The following is a 22549-nucleotide window of genomic DNA, read 5'->3' as shown; positions in this document are numbered from 1 at the left end:
ACCGTTTTTTACCCTAAGTCACATCTCTGCAGAAAAAGACACCGTCTTTTCAGCCTCAGTCTTTTCGTCCCTATAAGATCTGCCCAGGGATAGAGGAAAGGGAAGAAGACTGCAGCAGGCAGCCCATTCCCAGTAACAGAAGCCCTCCACCGCTTCTACTAAGTTCTCAGCATGACGCTGGGACCGTACAGGACCCCTGGATCCTACAAGTAGTATCAAAGGGGCACAGATTGGAATGTCGAGGCGTTTCCCCCCTCGCAGGTTCCTGTAGTCTGCTGTACCAATGTCCCCCTCCGACAGGGAGGCAGTATTGAAAACAATTCACAAGCTGTATTCCCAGCAGGTGATAATAAAATTACCCCTCCTACAACAAGGAAAGGGGTATTGTTCCACACTATAGGGTGGTACTGAAGCAAGAAGGCTAGGTGAGACCGATTCTAAATCTGAAAAATTTGAACACTTACAAGGGTTCAAATCCAGATGGAGTCACTCAGAGCAGTGATAGCGAACTGGGAACAAGGGGACTATATGGTGTCCCGGGACATCAGGGATGCTTACCTCCATGTCCCAAAATTTGCTTTTCTCACCAAGGGTACCTCAGGTTCGTGGTACAGAACTGTCACTATCAGTTTCAGACGATGCCGTTGGAGTGTCCAAGGCACCCCGGGTCTTTACCAAGGTAATGACCGAAATGAGGATTCGTCTTCAAAGAAAATGGACGACCTCCTGATAAGAACAAGGTCCAGAGAACAGTTGGAGGTCGGAGTAGCACTATCTCAAGTAGTTCTACGACAGCACGGGTGGATTCTAAATATTCCAAAACCGCAGTTGTTCCGACGACACGTCTGCTGGTCCTAGGGATGATTCTGGACACAGTCCAGGAAAAGGGGGTTTCTCCCAGAGGAGAAAGCCAGGGAGTTATCCGAGCTAATCGGGATCCTCCTAAAACCAGGAAAAGTGTCAGTGCATCATTGCACAAGAGTCCTGGTAAAAAATGGTGGCTTATTACGAAGCGCTTCCATTCGGCAGATTTCACGCAAGAACTCTTCAGTGGGATCTGCTGGACAAATGGTCCGGATCGCATCTTCAGATGCATCAGCGGATAACCCTATATCCAAGGACAAGGGTGTCTCTCCTGTGGTGATTACAGAGTGCTCATCTTCTAGAGGGCCGCAGATTCGGCATTCAGGATTGGATGCTGGTATCCACGGAGGCCAGCCTGAGAGGCTGGGGAGCAGTCACACAGGGAAAAAATTTCCAGGGAGTGTGATCAAGTCTGGAGAATTCTCTCCACATAAATATACTGGAGCTAAGAGCAAATTTGTAATGCTATAAGCTTAGCAAGGCCTCTGCTTCAAGGTCAGCCGGTATTGATCCAGTGGGATAACATCACGGCAGTCGCCCACGTAAACAGATAGGGCGGCACAAGAAGCAGGAGGGCAGTGGTCAAAACTGCAAGGATTTTTCGCTAGACGGAAAATCATGTGATAGCACTGTCAGCAGTGTTCATTCCGGGAGTGGACGACTGGGAAGCAGACTTCCTCAGCAGGCACGACCTCCACCCGGGAGAGTGGGAACTTCATCGGGAAGTTTTCCGCATGATTGTGAACCATTGGGAAAGACCAAAGGTGGACATGATGGCGTCCCGCCCCGAACAAAAAACGGGACAGGTATTGCGCCAGGTCACGAGACCTTCAGGCGATAGCTGTGGACGTCCTGGTAACACCGTGGGTGTAACAGTCGGTGTATGTGTTCCCTCTTCTGCTTCTCATAACCAAGGTATTGAGAATTATAAGACGTAGAGGAGTAAGAACTATACTCGTGGCTCCGGATTGGCCAAGAGGGACTTGGTACCCGGAACTTCAAGAGATGCTCACAGAGGACTAATGGCCTCGGGAGCTAAGATGGGATTTGCTTTCAGCAAGAACCATGTCTGTTCCAAGAGGAACCGTGGCATCTGCCTCTAAGAAAGGACCTGCTCCAGCAGGGACCTTGTCTGTTCCAAGACTTACCGCGACTGCGTTTGACGGCATGGCGGTTGAACGCCGGATCCTAAGGGAAAAGGCATTCCGGAAGAGGTCATACCTACCTTGGTCAAAGCCAGGAAGGAGGTGACCGCACAACGTTATCACCACATGTGGTGAAAATATGTTGCGTGGGTGAGGCCAGGAAGGCCCCACGAAAAAATTTCAACTAGGTCGATTTCTGCACTTCCTGAAAACAGGAGTGTCTATGAGCCTCAAATTGGGGTCCATTAAGGTTCAAGTTTCGGCCCTGTAGATTTTCTTCCAGAAAAAATTGGCTTCAATTCCTGAAGTCCAGACGTTTGTCAAGGGAGTATTGCATATACAGCCCCTTGTGTGCCTCCAGTGGCACCGTGGGATCTCAACGTAGTGTTGGGATTCCTCAAATCATATTGGTTTGAACCGATCAAATCTGTGGATTTGAAATATCTCACATGGAAAGGGACCATGTTGTGGCCCTGGCCTCGGCCAGGCGATTGTCAGAATTGGGGGCTTTGTCTTAAAAAAAGCTCATATTTGTTTTTCCATTCGGACAGGGCAGAACTGCGGACTCGTCCCCAGTTTCTTCCTAAGGTGGTGTCAGCGTTTCGCCTGAAACAACATATTGTGGTGCCTGCGGCTACTAGGGACTTGGAGGACTCCAAGTTGCTAGACGTTGTCGGGGCCCTAAAAATATATATATATATATATATATATATATATATATATATATATTTCCAGGACGGCTGGAGTCAGAAAGTCTGACTTGCTGTTTATATTGTATGCACCCCAAAAGATGGGTGCTCCTGCTTCTAAGCAGACTATTGCTCGTTGGATTTGTAGTACAATTCAGCTTGCACAGTCTGTGGCAGGCCTGCCACAGCCAAAATCTGTCAATGCCCATTCCACAAGGAAGGTGGGCTCATCTTGGGCGGATGCCCGAGGGGGTCTCGGCTTTAAAATTTTGCCGAGCAGCTACGTGGTCAGGGGGGAACACGTTTGTAAAATTCTACAAATTTGATACCCTGGCTGAGGAGGACCTGGAGTTCTCTCATTCGGTGCTGCAGAGTCACCCGCACTCTCCCGCCCGTTTGGGAGCTTTGGTATAATCCCCATGGTCCTGACGGAGTCCCCAGCATCCACTAGGACGTTAGAGAAAATAAGATTTTACTTACCGATAAATCTATTTCTCGTAGTCCGTAGTGGATGCTGGGCGCCCATCCCAAGTGCGGATTGTCTGCATTACTTGTACATAGTTATTGTTACAAAAATCGGGTTATTATTGTTGTGAGCCATCTTTTTTAGAGGCTACTTCATTGTTATCATACTGTTAACTGGGTTCAGATCACAAGTTGTACGGTGTGATTGGTGTGGCTGGTTTGGGTCTTACCCGGGATTCAAGATCCTTCCTTATTGTGTACGCTCGTCCGGGCACAGTACCTAACTGAGGCTTGGAGGAGGGTCATAGGGGGAGGAGCCAGTACACACCATGTGATCCTAAAAGCTTGCTTTTGTGCCCTGTCTCCTGCGGAGCCGCTATTCCCCATGGTCCTGACGGAGTCCCCAGCATCCACTACGGACTACGAGAAATAGATTTATCGGTGAGTAAAATCTTATTTTAATTTTCCTCCTTATAGTAATGCCCTGTATACATTATGCCACATACTGCAATGGCCCTTAGACATTATGCCACACACAATAATGCACATGACACAATATGCACACCGTAATGCCCCCGACACATTATGCCACACACCGTAATGCCTGTGACACATTATGACAGGAATCGCAATGCCCGTTATACATTATGCTACACATTGCAATGCCCCTGATATATTACAGCACATACAATGTCTGTGACACATTATGACACACACCGCAATGACCCTGAGACATTATACCACATACCACAATGCCCGTGTTATAGTATACAACACATCGTAATGCCTGACACATTATGACACACACCACAATGTCCGTGATACATTATGCCACACACTGCAATGACCCTGAGACATTATACCACATATCACAATGCCCGTGATATAGTATACCATACACCATAATGCCTGTAACACATACTGCAATGCCCGTTATACCTTATGCCACACACCGCAATGCCCGTTATACATTATGCCACACTGCAATGCCCCTGAGACATTATACCACATACCACAATGCCCGTGATATAGTATGCCACACACCGTAATGCCTGTGACACATTATGACAGGAATCGCAATGCCCGTTATACATTATGCTACACATTGCAATGCCCCTGATATATTACAGCACATACAATGTCTGTGACACATTATGACACACACCGCAATGACCCTGAGACATTATACCACATACCACAATGCCCGTGTTATAGTATACAACACACCGTAATGCCTGACACATTATGACACACACCACAATGTCCGTGATACATTATGCCACACACTGCAATGACCCTGAGACATTATACCACATATCACAATGCCCGTGATATAGTATACCATACACCATAATGCCTGTAACACATACTGCAATGCCCGTTATACCTTATGCCACACACCGCAATGCCCGTTATACATTATGCCACACTGCAATGCCCCTGAGACATTATACCACATACCACAATGCCCGTGATATAGTATGCCACACACCGTAATGCCTGTGACACATTATGACACACACCGCAAGGTCCGTGATACATTATGCCACACACCGTAATGCCCATTACACATTAAGTCCTACAGTAAGGCTTCTAATTACTTTTAAATTACCTGCTCGTTGCCAGGGGTTTCATGCTCTTGGTTCCATGCATGGTGCCAGGGGTTTTCATGCTCAGGGTGTCATGCTCGTTGCCAGGGGTTTCATGCACTGGGTGTCATACTCGTTGCCAGGGGTTTCATGCACTGGGTGTCATGCTCATTGCTAGGGGGTAGTGCTTGTTGCCAGGGCTGTGCTCCCAGTGCCACATATGCCCCCAGTGCCAGATATTCCCCCACAGTGCCAGGTACTCACATGCCACCAGTGCCAAATATAGCCCGCCTCCCCATGTGCCAGGTACACATATACCCCCCCAGTGCCACATATGCCCCCAGTGCCAGATATTCCCCCACAGTGCCAGGTACTCACATGCCCCCAGTGCCAAATATAGCCCCCCCCCATGTGCCAGGTACACATATACCCCCCCAGTGCCACATATGCCCCCAGTGCCAGATATTCCCCCACAGTGCCAGGTACTGACATGCCCCCAGTGCCAAATATAGCCCCCCCCCCATGTGCCAGGGCCACATATGCCTCCTCAGTGCCTCATATGCCCCCCTCAGTGCCTCATATGCTCCCCCAGTGCCAGTTAAATCCCCCCCCCCCCTGCTGTTTTGTGATGGAGGGACACGGAGGGCACAGCGCGCGCCTCTCCTGTGTCCCTTCTGGGTCTCCGGCGGGTCTGTTAAAGGAAGTGCCGGTTCGTGAGCCAATCAGAGCTAACGAATGGCACTTCATTTATTAGACCCGCCGGAGACCCAGGAGGGACACAGGAGAGGCGTGCGCTGTGCCCTCCGTGTCCATCCTTACAGCAGCGGAGGGTTAGTGAGAGGAGACAGCAGATTGACATGCGGACGCTCGTCTGCATGTCAATCTGCGCTGAATCAGTGGCGGTGCCCCCGCAGCCCTGCGCCACCGCGAGGGCTGCGGGGGCAGTAGTTACGCCACTGAGTATACATATGAATGTAAGAGTGGAAGCGCAGTATATGTGTTCGTGGTACAAAGTATAGAAACAAAACTACACATTTCAGACAGGAGGTAATGATCGTTTTTGGTCATTCAGCGGCTGTTCCAAACTGCTGGATTATAAGGGGGATCAGGCTTTATTGTCAGCTAATGACCAGCTATGGGAATCATTGGATGACAAGGTTTTCAAATTCTACTTTTTTACAATTTTATAATACAAGGTCATTTACCGGTCATACATGTGCTATATTAGATGCCCAGATGGAAGATAGTCAGTAAACAGATAGGGCAGTATTCGATTCTTTTCACCCCCTTCCACAACCGTTCTGTTTTTGCTAATGGGCGTGGTATAATCATTTCAGCTCGCTACCCCCGCGATAGCGAGGGCATCCAACCCGTTACGCAGCTAAACCTTATTACTATGGGCGCAATTTGCGCGACAACGGGGATCACTTTGGAAAGGATTTTGGGCGTGATATATCATTTGAATACCGCCCATAGACTGTCAATAGGTCAACACCAGATGGTGTCAAAAGGTTGACGGTTAAATGTTCAACATTTTTGAATCAGAGCCTTTTTCACTCTTGCTGCAACCAATTCTTTTATCCACATGCTCATCATCTCACACCTAGACTTTTGCTTTCTTTTATTTTCCTCAATAATGCTCTGTCTTGGCCACCCTGCTCCCATCTTTCTACATCCTGCTTCACAGGCTCCCCATCTCCCTCAGAATCCACTGAAAACTCCTCACCTCACTCTCACAAAGAACTTAATTACTCACACTCAATCTCATTTCTGTCCATACTCTCTCCCACCCCCTCTGCTGTTCCTCTGATTGCTGTCTCATAAACCCTCCTTACAATACCTCCTCTCACTCCCACCTCCAAAATGTGTCCTGCTCCTCCATGCATCTCTAGATGTCTCTCGCCAAGTCGGACTTCCTACTCATCTCTCCAGTTTAAACAGTTCACTCAACACATACATTTCCATCAAAGCCTATCATTCCTCCTTCATCTTCCTCTCCTCCCTTTGCCCTGCTTCTCTTTTCAGATCATCATCCAACAGTTCACTCCTCCTCTTACTATGTAAGCCTTTAAGGGAAGGGTCCTCCTTCCACATGTCCAACCCATAGCACTACCCCTGATACTAGTGCTCCTCGTTTCTCTTAGTCCTATTTATGCAATCTGACACTGTATGCCTTTCACTGTCCCATCTACGTTTGCCTTAGAGGGCCTTATTCTAAGTTTAATGCAAAGCGGTCTAAGTGTGGAAGTCTGCGGCAGCCACATATTCTATGTTATGCTAATGCTAGTATCAGTAAGTCTATATTAGTATCTTCATGCATATGTTTCGCTTAGCCATTTGTTTTTCAATCCACAGCAATTATCATTAGTTGCTGGGTGCAAAAGACCCATCAGATACAGGCTTCCAACCGCATGCCTCATGTAAGCACAGAAGTCGCTCTATCATGAGACACCCAGGAGATACATAACATACATAATACACTACATGGATTAGCGAAAAAACATTATACGTAGAAAAACAACCACTGAAGAATAAAACACAATGATTTGCAGTATTTGCAGATTGGACTAAACGTATTAGTGGTGTCCTATAGGGATATTTATTGGCCTCTCCTCTCTAACTTTTTATTAATGTTGTATATGGTCTATGACAGGGATAGGGAACCTGCGGTCCTCCAGCTGTTGTTGAACTACACATCCCAGCATGCCATGCAACAGTTTTAGCATGGCCAAATAGCAAACCTATAGCAGGGCATGCTGGTATGTGTAGTTCAACAACAGCTGGAGAGCCAAAGGTTCCCCACCCCTGGTCTATGATATATGGTGTCTGTATTTGCTTACAACACAAAGCTACAGTAGTATTATTTTTATTATTATTACATTTTATTTATGAGACTCCGCATGTGGTCTGCTGTACATCCGGTAACAGTAGGACAGTATAGGGTACACAGAACATTACATTACATAAAATTAAGCAAAACATAAAACAGAGCACAAGTAAAAGTTGGCACCATAATTCTCGGTACACAAAATAGTGGGGAAGCAAGGTAAGCGAAGGAGTAATCAGCGAAAGGTGTAACCTGTCTCCAATAGTGATGGCATGACTAGCAGGAGTAGAGCCGATGGAAACGATGAATGGCTATGAGCGAGAGGAATTCTGGGCTAAATGGCTTCTAAGTAGGTAACGGCTAACAATGAAGTGCTAGAGAACAGGGCTGTGAGAACACGAGGGAGAAGGACCCTGCTCATAGGAGATTACAATCTAGAGTAGAGTGGAGACAGACAGATGCATGAGGCATGAGCACGTGGATGTGGACCTGAGGGCAAAAAGCAGGCAAGGCAGAGATGGCTGAGGTTGGAGGGTGGGTTGAGCGACTTGGTGACAAGGGTATGTGGTGGAAGGGTAAGCTTTGATGAACAGATGGGTTTTTAGTGCACATTTGAAGCTATGCAAGTTCAGGGAGAGCCTGATAGAGCAAGGCAGCTCATCAAGTGAAGGGGACTGCAGAAGTGAAATCTTGGATTCGAGCAATAGACGCAGTAACCAGGGTAGAGGAGCAGCGACGGTCATTGGCTAACCGGAGAAGGCAAGAGGAAGTATAAAAGGAGATGAGGTTGGAGATGTAGAGAGTAGTGGAGTGGGCCTTGTGTGTGAGGGTAAGGAGTTTGCAGAGGATTCTGTAGGGGAAAGGGAGTAAGTGCAGGATTTGGCGGAGGGGAGTAGCGGAAATGGAACTGTGGGAGCGGAAGATACGTTTAGCTGCAGCGTTGACATCAAATTGGAGGGGAGCTAGATGGGAACGTGGGAGGCCAGTAAGGAGAAGGTTGCAGTCAGGGCCGGATTATAGGAAGGGCGACAAGGGCGGTCATCCCGGGGGCCCCACACACTGTAGACTCCCACTGCTAGTAACATGAAACCAGACAATAGCATTTAGCTACCTCTGGTTTCTTGCAGTCTCGCAGTATTATGACATAGAATCTCGTGAGACAGTGACTGTGTAGAGCCGCGGCCGGGCAACGCTGCTAGAAAAGTAAGCTGAGTGAGTCAGAGACGCCTCTGCGACTTTTGACTCATACCTGTCCAGAGCTATTTTTCCTTCATTCATATTTCCTACATTTTTCTTCCCCTCTCTTGCTGCTGGCTGAGGAGCTGTCTCTGGCCACATTGGCTGCTGGCTGAGGAGCTGTCTATGGCCACTCCGACCAGTGGGCAGCTGTCCCTGCTACCCACTGGTCACCTTAAACTACGGCCGCGTCAATCCCTTGCCAGCCACTGTGTATCTCCCAGTCCCCCTGGGGCTCAACTCCCTACTGCACAGTCTCCCTTCCTGCTGCTTCTTTCATGTTGCCTCCACTGGTTGCTGGTCGCTGGTCTCAGGAGCCTATCCCCCACGATTTGCCAGCTTTGGCACCTGGATCAGTGTTGCCCCCTGTGTAGCTGCCTGTTCCTGGTCAGCCCCCATTTTGCCCTCATGCTGGCCTGCGGTGAATCACATACTGGAAGCTGCTGGGGGTTTCCCTGTGTCCAGTGGTTGTGGTGATGATGGGGGGGGGGTGTTTGCTATACCTTCCTCTGTCACTGCTGTGTAAGGCAGTTTCCTCGTATAGGGCAGGTTTCTGCATCCTTTTTCCCTCCTTCTGTGTCCTCTTCCTACATTTCTTCAAGTTCTAGTGTCCTTCTCTATTGGTTTGCCCCAGTTCCCCCCCCCCCCCTTTTTTTTATACTTCCTCTGTTCTATTTCACTGTCCTCTCTGCCTTCCCCCAGGGTGGGTATTTCCCTTACTGGCAGCCCCCTTCTGCTCTTACTTACCCTCCCCCGCCCACACTTCCTTATGCTCACCCCTCTATTCCAGGTTTCTTTAACTATGCCCTGTCATGGCCCCAGCAGTACCCCCAGCACCCCCATAGGGATGTCACCTGCACAATGCACTCATCTACTGAGGGGGCCCGAGGTCGACTGCCCCTCCTGAGATGCCTCAGCGGCTTGGCATGGTTGGCCCTCCCTTATCCCCACCGTGGTGCAGAGCAGCGGAGATGGTGATCCTGCTAACACCGTAAGCAGCTGCAGAGGTGAGCAGCAGTGCGCTGACAGGCAGGTATCCTGTCTGTCACCACAATAGATGTAAAGTAATATAAAGTAACATCATATGTCACTGTCCCCTGTCCTCTCCAAATAAGGTTGCCTTTAAGTTCATTAGAAAATTGAGGCTCTGTGTGTGTGCGTATTTATGTATGTATCAATGTATGCATGTGTATATATATATATATATATATATATATATATATATGTATATATGTAGAGAAAGAGAGATATGTGTGTATATATACAGTATTTCTCTGACGTCCTAAGTGGATGCTGGGACTCCGTAAGGACCATGGGGAATAGCGGCTCCGCAGGAGACTGGGCACAACTAAAGAAAGCTTTAGGACTACCTGGTGTGCACTGGCTCCTCCCACTATGACCCTCCTCCAGACCTCAGTTAGAATCTTGTGCCCGGCTGAGCTGGATGCACATTAGGGGCTCTCCTGAGCTCCTAGAAAGAAAGTATATCTTAGGTTTTTTATTTTACAGTGAGATCTGCTGGCAACAGACTCACTGCACCGAGGGACTAAGGGGAGAAGAAGCGAACCTACCTGACTGGAGATAGTTTGGGCTTCTTAGGCTACTGGACACCATTAGCTCCAGAGGGATCGAACACAGGACCTGACCTCGATCGTTCGGTCCCGAAGCCGCGCCGCCGTCCCCCTTACAGAGCCAGAAGCAAGAAGTGGTCCGGAAAATCAGTGGCAGAAGGCCTCGGTCTTCAACAAGGTAGCGCACAGCACTGCAGCTGTGCGCCATTGCTCCTCATGCACACCTCACACTCCGGTCACTGATGGGTGCAGGGCGCTGGGGGGGGGCGCCCTGAGCAGCAATATAAACACCTTGGCTGGCAAATCATCACAATATATAGTCCCAGGGCTATATATGTGATAAATTACCCCTGCCAGAATCCATGAAAAAAGCGGGAGAAAAGTCCGCCGAAAAAGGGGTGGGGCTATCTCCCTCAGCACACTGGCGCCATTTTTTCTTCACAGTGCAGCTGGAAGACAGCTCCCCAGGCTCTCCCCTGTAGTTTTCAGGCTCAAAGGGTTAAAAAGAGAGGGGGGGCACTAAATTTAGGCGCAATATGTGTATACAAGCAGCTATTGGGGAAAAAATCACTCAGTTATAGTGTTAATCCCTGCATTATATAGCGCTCTGGTGTGTGCTGGCATACTCTCTCTCTGTCTCCCCAAAGGACTTTGTGGGGTCCTGTCCTCAGTCAGAGCATTCCCTGTGTGTGTGCGGTGTGTCGGTACGGCTGTGTCGACATGTTGGATGAGGAAGGTTACGTGGAGGCGGAGCAGAGGCCGATCGCCCCCTGTGGGGCCGACACCAGAGTGGATGGATAGGTGGAAGGTATTAACCGACAATGTCAACTCCTTACATAAAAGGCTGGATGACGTAACAGCTGTGGGACAGCCGGCTTCTCAGCCCGCGCCTGCCCAGGCGTCTCAAAGGCCATCAGAGGCTCAAAAAAACGCCCGTTACCTCAGATGGCAGACACAGATGTCGACACGGAGTCTGACTCCAGTGTCGACGAGGTTGAGACATATACACAATCCACTAGGAACATCCGTGGCATGACCTCGGCAATGAAAAATGTGTTACACATTTCTGACATGAACCCAAGTACCACATAAAAGGGGTTTTATGTTTGGGGAGAAAAAGCAGCCAGTGTTTTGTTCCCCCATCAGATGAGTGAATGAAGTGTGTAAAAAAAGCGTGGGTTCCCCCGATAAGAAACTGGTAATTTCTAAAAAGTTACTGCTGGCGTACCTTTTCCCGCCAGAGGATAGGTCACGTTGGGAGATATCCCCTAGGGTGGATAAGGCGCTCACACGTTTGTCAAAAAAGGTGGCACTGCCGTCTTAGGATACAGCCACTTTGAAGGAGCCTGCTGATAAAAAGCAGGAGGCTATCCTGAAGTCTGTATATACACACTCAGGTACTATACTGAGACCTGCAATTGCCTCAGCATGAATAGTGCTGCTGCAGCGTGGTCTGATACCCTGTCAGATAATATTAATACCCTAGACAGGGATAATATTTTGCTAACATAGAGCATATTAAAGACGTCGTCTTATATATGAGGGATGCACAGAGGGATATTTGCCGGCTGGCATCCAGAATTAATGCAATGTCCATTCTGCCAGGAGGGTATTAGAGACCCGGCAGTGGACAGGTGATGCTGACTTTAAAAGGCACATGGAGATTCTGCCTTATAAGGGTGAGGAATTGTTTGGGGATGGTCTCTGGGACCTCGTATCCACAGCAACAGCTGGGAAGAAAAACTTTTACCTCAGGTTTCCTCACAGCCTAAGAAAGCACCGTATTTTCAGGTACAGTCCTTTCGGCTTCAGAAAAGCAAGCGGGTCAAAGGCGCATCCTTTCTGCACAGAGACAAGGGAAGAAGGAAAAAGCTGCACCAGACAGCCAGTTCCCAGGATCAAAAATCTTCCCCCGCTTCCTCTGAGTCCACCGCATGACGCTGGGGCTCCACAGGTGGAGACAGGTGCGGTGGGGGCGCGTCTCGGGAACTTAAAGGACCAGTGGGCTTGCCCACAGGTGGATCCCTAGGTTCTGCAAGTAGTATCACAGGGATACAAGCTGGAGTTCGAGGCGACTCCCCCTCGCCGTTACCTCACATCAGCCTTGCCTGCTGCCCTCGGAGAAAGGGAGGTAGTACTGGCAGCAATTCACAAGCTGTACTTCCAGCAGGTGAAATCAAGGTACCCCTCCTTCAACAAGGCCGGGGTTACTATTCCAAAATGTTTGTGGTACCGAAACCAGACGGTTCGGTGAGACCCATTCTAAAATTGAAATCCTTGAACATTTATATACGAAGGTTCAAGTTCAAAATGGAATCGCTCAGGGCGATTATTGCAAGCCTGGAGAATTTCATGGTATCACTGGACATCAAGGATGCTTACCTGCATGTCCCTATTTACCCTCCTCACCAGGAGTACCTCAAAATTGTGGTACAGGATTGTCATTACCAATTCCAGACGTTGCCGTTGGTCTGTCCCCGGCACCGAGGGTATTTACCAAGGTAATGGCCGAAATAATTATCCCGTACTTGGACGATATCCTTATAAAGGCGAGGTCCAGGGAGCAGTTGTTCGTCGGAGTAGCACTATCTCGGGAAGTGCTACAACAGCACGGCTGGATTCTGAATATTCCAAAGTCGCAGCTGGTTCCTACGACGCGTCTACTGTTCCTGGGTATGGTTCTGGACACAGAACATGAAAAAAGGGTTTCTCCCGGAGGAGAAGTCCAAGGAGTTGTCGTCTCTAGACAGAGACCTCCTAATACAAATACAGGTGTAGGTGCATCAATGCATGCGAGCCCTGGGAAAGATGGTAGCTTCTTACGAAGAAATTCCATTCGCCAGGTCCCATGCAAGGATCTTCCAGTGGGATCTGTTGGACAAGTGGTCCGGGTCGCATCTTCAGATGCATCGGCGGATAACCCTGTCTCCAAGGGCCAGGGTGTCGCTGTTGTGGTGGCTGCAGAGTGCTCATCTTCTAGAGGGCCGCAGATTCGGCATACAGGACTGGGTCCTGGTGACCACGGATGCCAGCCTTCGAGGCTGGGGGGCAGTCACACAGGGAAGAAACTTCCAAGGACTATGGACAAGTCAGGAGACTTCCCTACACAAAAATATTCTGGAACTAAGGGCCATTTACAATGCCCTAAGTCAGGCTAGACCCCTGCTTCAACACCGGCCGGTGCTGATCCAGTCAGACAACATCACGGCGGTCGCTCATGTAAACCGACAGGGCGGCACAAGAAGCAGGATGGCGATGGCAGAAGCCACAAGGATTCTCCGATGGGCGGAAAATCATCTGTTAGCACTGTCAGCAGTGTTCATTCCCAGAGTGGACAACTGGGAAGCAGACTTTCTCAGCAGACATGACCTCCACCCGGGAGAGTGGGGACTTCATCCAGAAGTCTTCCAAATGATTGTACACCGTTGGGAAAGGCCACAGGTGGACATGATGGCGTCCCGCCTCAACAAAAAGCTAAAAAGATATTGCGCCAGGTCAAGGGACCCTCAGGCGATAGCTGTGGACGCTTTGATAACACCGTGGGTGTACCAGTCGGTGTATGTGTTCCCTTCTCTGCCTCTCATACCCAGGGTAATGAGAATAATAAGGAGAGGAGTAAGAACTATACTCATTGTTCCGGATTGGCCAAGAAGAGCTTGGTACCCAGAACTCCAAGAAATGATCTCAGAGGACCCATGGCCTCTGCCGCTCAGACAGGACCTGCTGCAGCAGAAGGGCCTGTCTGTTCCAAGAGGTACCGCGGCTACGTTTGACGGCATGGCGGTTGAACGCCGGATCCTGAAGGAAAAGGGCATTCCGGAGGAAGTTATCCCTACGCTAATTAAAGCTAGGAAAGAAGTGAACGCAAACCATTATCACCGCATATGGCGGAAATATGTTGCGTGCTGTGAGGCCAGGAAGGCCCCAACGGAGGAATTTCAGCTGGGTCGATTTCTGCTCTTCCTACAGTTAGGGGTGACTATGGGCCTAAAATTGGGTTCCATTAAGGTCCAGATTTCGGCTCTATCGATTTTCTTCCAAAATAGAACTGACTTCACTGCCTGAAGTTCAGACTTTTGTTAAGGGAGTGCTGCATAGTCAGCCCCCGTTTGTGCCTCCAGTGGCACCGTGGGATCTCAACGTGGTGTTGGATTTCCTGAAGTCGCATTGGGTTGAGCCACTTAAATCCGTGGAGCTAAAATACCTTACGTGGAAAGTGGTCATGCTGTTGGCCTTGGCGTCGGCCAGGCGTGTATCAGAATTAGCGGCTTTATCATGCAAAAGCCCTTATCTAATTTTTTTATATGGATAGGGCGGAATTGAGGACTCGTTCCCAATTCCTTCCTAAGGTGGTATCAGTTTTTCATGTGAACCAACCTATTGTGGTGCCTGCGGCTACTTGGGACTTGGAGGATTCCAAGTTACTGGACGTAGTCAGGGCCCTGAAAAATATATGTTTCCAGGACGGCTGGAGTCAGGAAAACTGACTCGCTATTTATCCTGTACGCACCCAACAAGCTGGGTGCTCCTGCTTCTAAGCAGACTATTGCTCGCTGGATCTGTAGCACGATTCAACTTGCACATTCTGCGGCTGGACTGCCGCACCCTAAATCTGTAAAAGCCCATTCCACGAGGAAAAGTGGGCTCTTCTTGGGCGGCTGCCCGAGGGGTCTCGGCTTTACAATTTTGCCGAGCTGTTACTTTGTCGGGGTCAAACACTTTTGCAAGAGTCTACAAGTTTGATACCCTGGCTGAGGAGGACCTAGAGTTTGCTCATTCGGTGCTGCAGAGTCATCCGCACTCTCCCGCCCGTTTGGGAGCTTTGGTATAATCCCCATGGTCCTTACGGAGTCCCAGCATCCACTTAGGACGTCAGAGAAAATAAGATTTTACTCACCGGTAAATCTATTTCTCGTAGTCCGTAGTGGATGCTGGGCGCCCATCCCAAGTGCGGATTGTCTGCAATACTTGTATATAGTTATTGCCTAACTAAAGGGTTATTGTTGAGCCATCTGTTGAGAGGCTCAGTTATATTTCATACTGTTAACTGGGTATAGTATCACGAGTTATACGGTGTGATTGGTGAGTCTTACCCGGGATTCAAAATCCTTCCTTATTGTGTCAGCTCTTCCGGGCACAGTATCCTAACTGAGGTCTGGAGGAGGGTCATAGTGGGAGGAGCCAGTGCACACCAGGTAGTCCTAAAGCTTTCTTTAGTTGTGCCCAGTCTCCTGCGGAGCCGTTATTCCCCATGGTCCTTACGGAGTCCCAGCATCCACTACGGACTACGAGAAATAGATTTACCGGTGAGTAAAATCTTATTATATATATATATATATATATATATATATATGGACAAAAACAAAAGTTCTCTTGGGGAGCTTTACCACCACAGATATACTTATATAATTATAAAATCATTTATTAAAAAACATGTATACTTTTATAACATGAATCACAAGATCACATATGTCATATGAGCAATACATTCATTTCTGATTGTCTGTTATACATGATGTTTTCAATCATTAGATGAAATACTTATTCCTCAGCATGAGAAAGTATGAATGATCAGTTCACTGTTTTTACGGAAAACGCACAATCGTTGAAACCCAACGCGTTTCGTCCCTTAGGACTTCATCAGGGGTGCAAATCAAAGAATGGGTTCACCAAAGGGAATACAAACAGAGCATGAATTCACTGAGAGTGTATTCCAGAAACTTCTATTTAGATTTCACAAACTGGCAATTCGGATGAGATCAGGAGATATTATCCGATCAGACCCTGGCGTGTTGTCTCAAGGTCCACCTCACAGCTATCAGAGATAGCTGTGAGGTGGACCTTGAGACAACACGCCAGGGTCTGATCGGATAATATCTCCTGATCTCATCCGAATTGCCAGTTTGTGAAATCTAAATAGAAGTTTCTGGAATACACTCTCAGTGAATTCATGCTCTGTTTGTATTCCCTTTGGTGAACCCATTCTTTGATTTGCACCCCTGATGAAGTCCTAAGGGACGAGACGCGTTGGGTTTCAACGATTGTGCGTTTTCCGTAAAAACAGTGAACTGATCATTCATACTTTCTCATGCTGAGGAATAAGTATTTCATCTAATGATTGAAAACATCATGTATAACAGACAATCAGAAATGAATGTATTGCTCATATGACATATGTGATCTTGTGATTCATGTTATAAAAGTATACATGTTTTTTAATAAATGATTTTATAATTATATAAGTATATCTGTGGTGGTAAAGCTCCCCAAGAGAACTTTTGTTTTTGTCCATTCTATGTGCAGTACTCCTTCTGACAGGGGGTACCTCTCAGTGGTTTGAGCTATTAGACTATAGCGCAATTAAGGGGTCTTAAGTTTTTCTGTTTTATATATATATATATATATATATATATATATATATAGGCAAATATAATGACCTGGAAGTTTATAAATATTATACACAGTGTATTGTGTATATGTACTGTATATCAGATGTTTGTTACATTTGCTTTAAAATATATAGTATGTTACGCTTTGAAGAGTATTTATGTGGTCTGGAGAGCCACCAATAACCATACCATCTAAATATATTTAGCACTTTGATCATTTTATTGATAGGGGCCCCCACAAGTTTATTGCCCAGGGGCCCCCACAGACCTTAATCAGGCCCTGGTTGCAGTAGTCGAGCAGATAAATGATTAGTGAGTGTATAATCACTATGTAGTATATAGAGTTATTAACAGAAAACAGTATAGTAACCCCTTCTTTAGGTGCAGTTTACAATTTCAGATGGACTTGTGTAAATGCCCCCATACATTTAAACCTCATATCCCTGATTATCCTACCGGAACCACCGATTGGCGGCCATCAGTGCCCAGCGATTCGTCTGGGAACCGGATACACTCTTCATTTTAAAAATCCCCAAATTGCTGATCCCGAGTGTTTTCTGTCTGGATCTGGGAATTGAGATTTTTTTTTTTTACATTTTTAATATTCCCGATTCCCGGCTGTTGTAGGATCCGGACTTTGCGGCAATATGTCACCGATGTATGAGGGCCTTTACATAGCTATGAAGATTTAAATAAGAAATGTGATGAAAGTTCAGCGTCATGATGCAATGAAAGTCAATAGGGTGCATAAGCCAAGGCATCAAAGTTGCTTAAAACCTACAAAGAAAATCTATAAATACATTTGATAAAAATAAAACGCTGTCTCACAGAAGCTTTATCAGTATTAGATGGTAATGATTAACTCAATTGGCCATTATATATATATAATATTAATTATTATTATTATTCATCAAATTATATACTCTTGTTTCTTTACTGACATTCAATTTTGCAAAATTCATGCACCTGTTCAGATTCCCCAAAAGTGTCATGTGTTAGTTGTTGTGGTAATCTCCTGAAGCAGAGGGACACAGAAAAGCCGGTTGGACAGCCATGTTTTCACTCATAGAAAACCATAGGGTTGTTTTGTAATAAAACTGCACCCAGTATTGCTATGTGTATTACTCATCAGTCAACGACATACTGGAAAATATCTGTATCTAGGAGGAGCAGTTCTAAACTCAGTGAAACGTAGTATATAGTGCCTAATTCAGACCTGACTGCAGCAGCAACATTTTTCACTAATGGGCAAAACCATGTGCAATGCAGGGGGAGCAGATGTAACATGTGCAGAGAGAGTTAGCTTTGGGTGGGGTGTGTTTAAACTGAAATCAAAATTGCAGTGTAAAAATAAAGCAGCCAGTATTTACCCTGCACAGAAACAATATAACCCACCCAAATCTAACTCTCTCTGCAAATGTTATATCTGCCACACCTGCAGTGCACATGGTTTTGCCCATTAGTGAAAAATTTAGCTGTTGCGATCAGGTCTGAATTAGGCCCATAGTCAGTGATTTCAGTGAGTTGTTTAATTCTGTTGGGGACCATCTTTAACTGTTTTTTTTATTATGTTTTTAAATTGAATTATGTGCAGTCTGCTTGTAAAATAGATGATAAAACAAATGTATCCCTTTCTATACCCTACCCACCATAGTATGTCTATGCCAGTGTATGTTCCATTGAGTACACAAAAGGCCCCATATATCAACAAGTGATAAAACTTGTTGTGAATGATAAAACTCGTTGTGTATGATAAATGGTGCTCCAGCCAATCAACTCCCAACTGTCATTTTTCAAACACATGACAGTTAGGAGCTGAACACATGACTGTAAGGAGCTGATCGGCTGGAGCACCGTTTATCATACGCAACAAGTTTTATTATTCACAACAAGTTTTATCACTCGTTGATAAATGAGCCCCTAAGTTCTGTGTGTACTTATGTTGGTTTACGTGTATATTTTTGCCTTGTGTTATAATGTCTCTATGAACGAGTCATTAATGTGGATGAATGTCTGCCACACTTATAGTATAACATTATATTTGTACAACGTTCGGAAGCAGCATTACATCCCGCCCCATGTATCATAAGGGTTACTCAGATGACCGATGTTCAAGCAGATAATCTGATGCTGTGTCCTCAGACGCAGCAGCTGATCACAGAACCCAGCAATAGGCTTCAATTTACATGAGGTGCCTCCTGTAGTATTTTATTATTATTTTAATAGTAGTGGCCAATGCCGGATTAAGGCTTGTGGGAGCCCAGGGCAACCAAGTTGTGGGGGCCCCCACTAATAACAATGTGAAACCACTTCCCACCCCCCACCATGCACGCACAGACGCTACTCTGCCCTAATTTGGGCAGTGGGAGAAGCATGCAGCACCCCACACACCTTCTGGCAGAGCGGGACGGGAGCCACTGGGAGAGTGTGCTGAATCCCCCTTCACGCTTCATGAAGTAGTTGCAGTCGGGTGTAGGACAGTGTCTCATGGGAAGTCAAATCCCGCGAGTCACTGTCCCACAGCCGACAGCAACCACTTAAGAAAGCATGAAGGGGGATTCAGCATGCTGTAATATGAGGAGCTCCTCAGCTGCCGCTTGCCGCAGACGAGGGTAGAACGGAGACACAGCTAAATGCTGTGCTCCGATTTTATTATCAATGCGGGTGGCTGTTTCGGGGGACTGTGTGGGGGCCCCTAATCTGTGGGGGCCCAGGGATGACCGCCCCTGTCACCCCTCCTATAATCCAGCCCTGGTAGTGGCTTCTGCATAGCGTCTGTCCATGAATCACCCCTAAGCTCCCCCCTGCTTTCCAGAGCTTGGCCCTGATAGCTAACGCCAGTTTAGCCTATGAGCTACATTTCCATGACATTTTCTTATTGTGGCAATAAGACCTAATTATTAGGACATATTTGTAGATAAAAATAGACATGCTCCTAAGACATTTTCTTAAAGAACAACTAAACCCCAATCCTAACATATGTAAAATGAACCATAGAGGTAAGAGTTTATTATTCAGCGTTAGGCTAACATTCTACAGCGGTAATGTTAAAAAGTAGTGTCTCTGCCCCACTCCTTTCGAGACAAGCAAAGCCCTTCCCACAGGTTTAGCCACTCAAAGAAAGAGCTACACCTTGCTTAGGGTCATATCACAGTTAAAATCGGCACTTTTCTTATGCAGGCCATACATCAGCCGGCCAATTCCCAGATGCCGACCTGATCTGCTTGCCAAAAGGGCGGGTAGCAGAATGTAACGGCCAGACTGCACAGTTCACAATGAGCTATGATCCAACTGTTATATATACCAAATACACACTGGGACATTTATTCTTCCTTTGTCTATTTACCATTAGTACTTGGTGATCTTCATTTATCATTCTGTTTTATTTCCACGTTCTGCGCATGTTGTTTGATACAGTAAATGGAATTCTGCACAGAAATGCTCACATCTCCTCTCTCATTAGATTCAGTACACAGGTGCCAGCATGAACCCAGCAAGATCATTGGGAACCAGTGTTGTATTTAATCAATGGCAAAATCATTGGGTAAGTGTGCAAAATACAATATTACAAAAACAACTTCATTACTTGTATTTGTACAGCATGTGGACAATGAAACTGAACCAGGCCAAAGTAACTTTAAATATATTATTTATTGATTAAGTTAATGTATTTATATAGCTCACACATATTCCGCAGCACTTTACTGAGAATATTTGGCCTTTCACATCAGTCCCTGCCCCAGTGGAGCTTACAGTCTCAGTGGCAAACGCAGGATTTGCGTGGGGGGGTTTCCAGAACTGGGTGGAGCCAAGCACGGGGGTGGGGACTGAGGTGACCTAGTATATGCTGGGTCCGTAAAACTAGTGTGTCTGTGTATGTGTGTGTGTGTGTATATATATATATATATATTTCTCTGACGTCCTAGTGGATGCTGGGAACTCCGTAAGGACCATGGGGAATAGCGGCTTCGCAGGAGACTGGGCACAAATAGAAAGCTTTAGTACTACCTGGTGTGCACTGGCTCCTCCCCCTATGACCCTCCTCCAAGCCTCAGTTAGATTTTTGTGCCCGAACGAGAAGGGTGCACACTAGGGGCTCTCCTGAGCTTCTTAGTGAAAGTTTTAGTTTAGGTTTTTTATTTTCAGTGAGACCTGCTGGCAACAGGCTCACTGCATCGAGGGACTAAGGGGAGAAGAAGCGAACTCACCTGCGTGCAGAGTGGATTGGGCTTCTTGGATACTGGACACCATTAGCTCCAGAGGGACCGCTCACAGGCCCAGCCTTGGAGCTCGGTCCCAGAGCAGCGCCGCCGGCCCCCTTACAGAGCCAGAAGCAAGAAGAGTCCGGCAAATCGGCGGCAGAAGACATCCTGTCTTCCACAAGGTAGCGCACAGCACTGCAGCTGTGCGCCATTGCTTCTCAGCACACTTCACACTCCGGTCACTGAGGGTGCAGGGCGCTAGGGGGGGGCGCCCTGAGCAGCAATAGAAACACCTTGGCTGGCTAAAAATACATCACATATAGCTCCTGGGCTATATGGATGGATTTTAACCCCTGCCAGATTTTCACAAAAAGCGGGAGAAAGGCCGCCGAGAAGGGGGCGGAGCCTATCTCCTCAGCACACAGGCGCCATTTTCCCTCACAGCTCCGCTGGAAGGACGTCTCCCTGACTCTCCCCTGCAGTCCTGCACTACAGAAACAGGGTAAAAAAGAGAGGGGGGCACTAATTGGCGGGTTATTAACAATACAGCAGCTATAAGGGAGAAACACTTATATAAGGTTGTCCCTATATCTATATATAGCGCTCTGGTGTGTGCTGGCATACTCTCCCTCTGTCTCCCCAAAGGGCTAGTGGGGTCCTGTCCTCTATCAGAGCATTCCCTGTGCGTGTGCTGTGTGTCGGTACGTTTGTGTCGACATGTATGAGGAGGAAAATGATGTGGAGGCGGGGCAATTGCCTATAATAGAGATGTCACCCCCTAAGGAGTCGACACCTGAGTGGATGGCTTTATGGAAGGATTTACGTGACAGTGTCAGCTCCTTACAAAAGACGGTTGATGACATGAGACAGCCGACTAATCAGCTGGTCCCTGTCCAGGCGTCTCAAAAACCATCAGGGTCTCTAAAAAGGCCGTTACCTCAGGTGGTGGATACTGACGTCGACACGGATACTGACTCCAGTGTCGACGGTGAGGAGACAAACGTGACTTCCAGTAGGGCCACACGTTACATGATCACGGCAATGAGAGAGGTGTTAAACATTTCTGATACTGCAAGTACCACTAAAAAGGGTATTATGTGGGGTGTGAAAAAACTACCCGTAGTTTTTCCTGAATCAGACGAATTAAATGAGGTGTGTGATGAAGCGTGGGTTTCCCCCGATAAAAAACTGATAATTTCTAAAAAGTTATTGGCATTATACTCTTTCCCGCCAGAGGTTAGGGCGCGTTGGGAAACACCCCCTAGAGTGGATAAAGCGCTCACACGCTTATCAAAACAAGTGGCGTTACCGTCTCCTGATACGGCCGCCCTCAAGGAACCAGGTGACAGAAAACTGGAGAATATCCTAAAAAGTATATACACACATACTGGTGTTATACTGCGACCAGCAATCGCCTCAGCCTGGATGTGCAGCGCTGGGGTGGCTTGGTCGGATTCCCTGACTGAAAATATTGATACCCTGGATAGGGACAGTATATTGTTGACTATAGAGCATTTAAAAGATGCATTTCTATATATGCGAGATGCACAGAGGGATATTTCCACTCTGGCT

The 22549-nt window shown here is 47.1% G+C and overlaps 1 protein-coding gene across 1 annotated transcript in view; it reads left to right on the top strand.

Moving 5' to 3' along the window:
• LOC134928355 (aquaporin-4-like) overlaps positions 1-22549 on the top strand; it is a 46829-nt gene that overhangs the window by 17305 nt on the left and 6975 nt on the right. The window contains exon 3 of the mRNA XM_063924000.1: positions 20239-20319. Within this exon, the coding sequence (XP_063780070.1) occupies positions 20239-20319 (81 nt within the window). The remainder of the gene's footprint in view (positions 1-20238; positions 20320-22549) is intronic.

This window comes from Pseudophryne corroboree, chromosome 5, assembly GCF_028390025.1.
Source record: "Pseudophryne corroboree isolate aPseCor3 chromosome 5, aPseCor3.hap2, whole genome shotgun sequence".
Classification (NCBI taxonomy): domain Eukaryota; kingdom Metazoa; phylum Chordata; class Amphibia; order Anura; family Myobatrachidae; genus Pseudophryne; species Pseudophryne corroboree.
The sequence above is the reverse complement of the archived record's forward strand: the minus strand, read 5'-3'. Positions and strand labels throughout refer to the sequence as shown.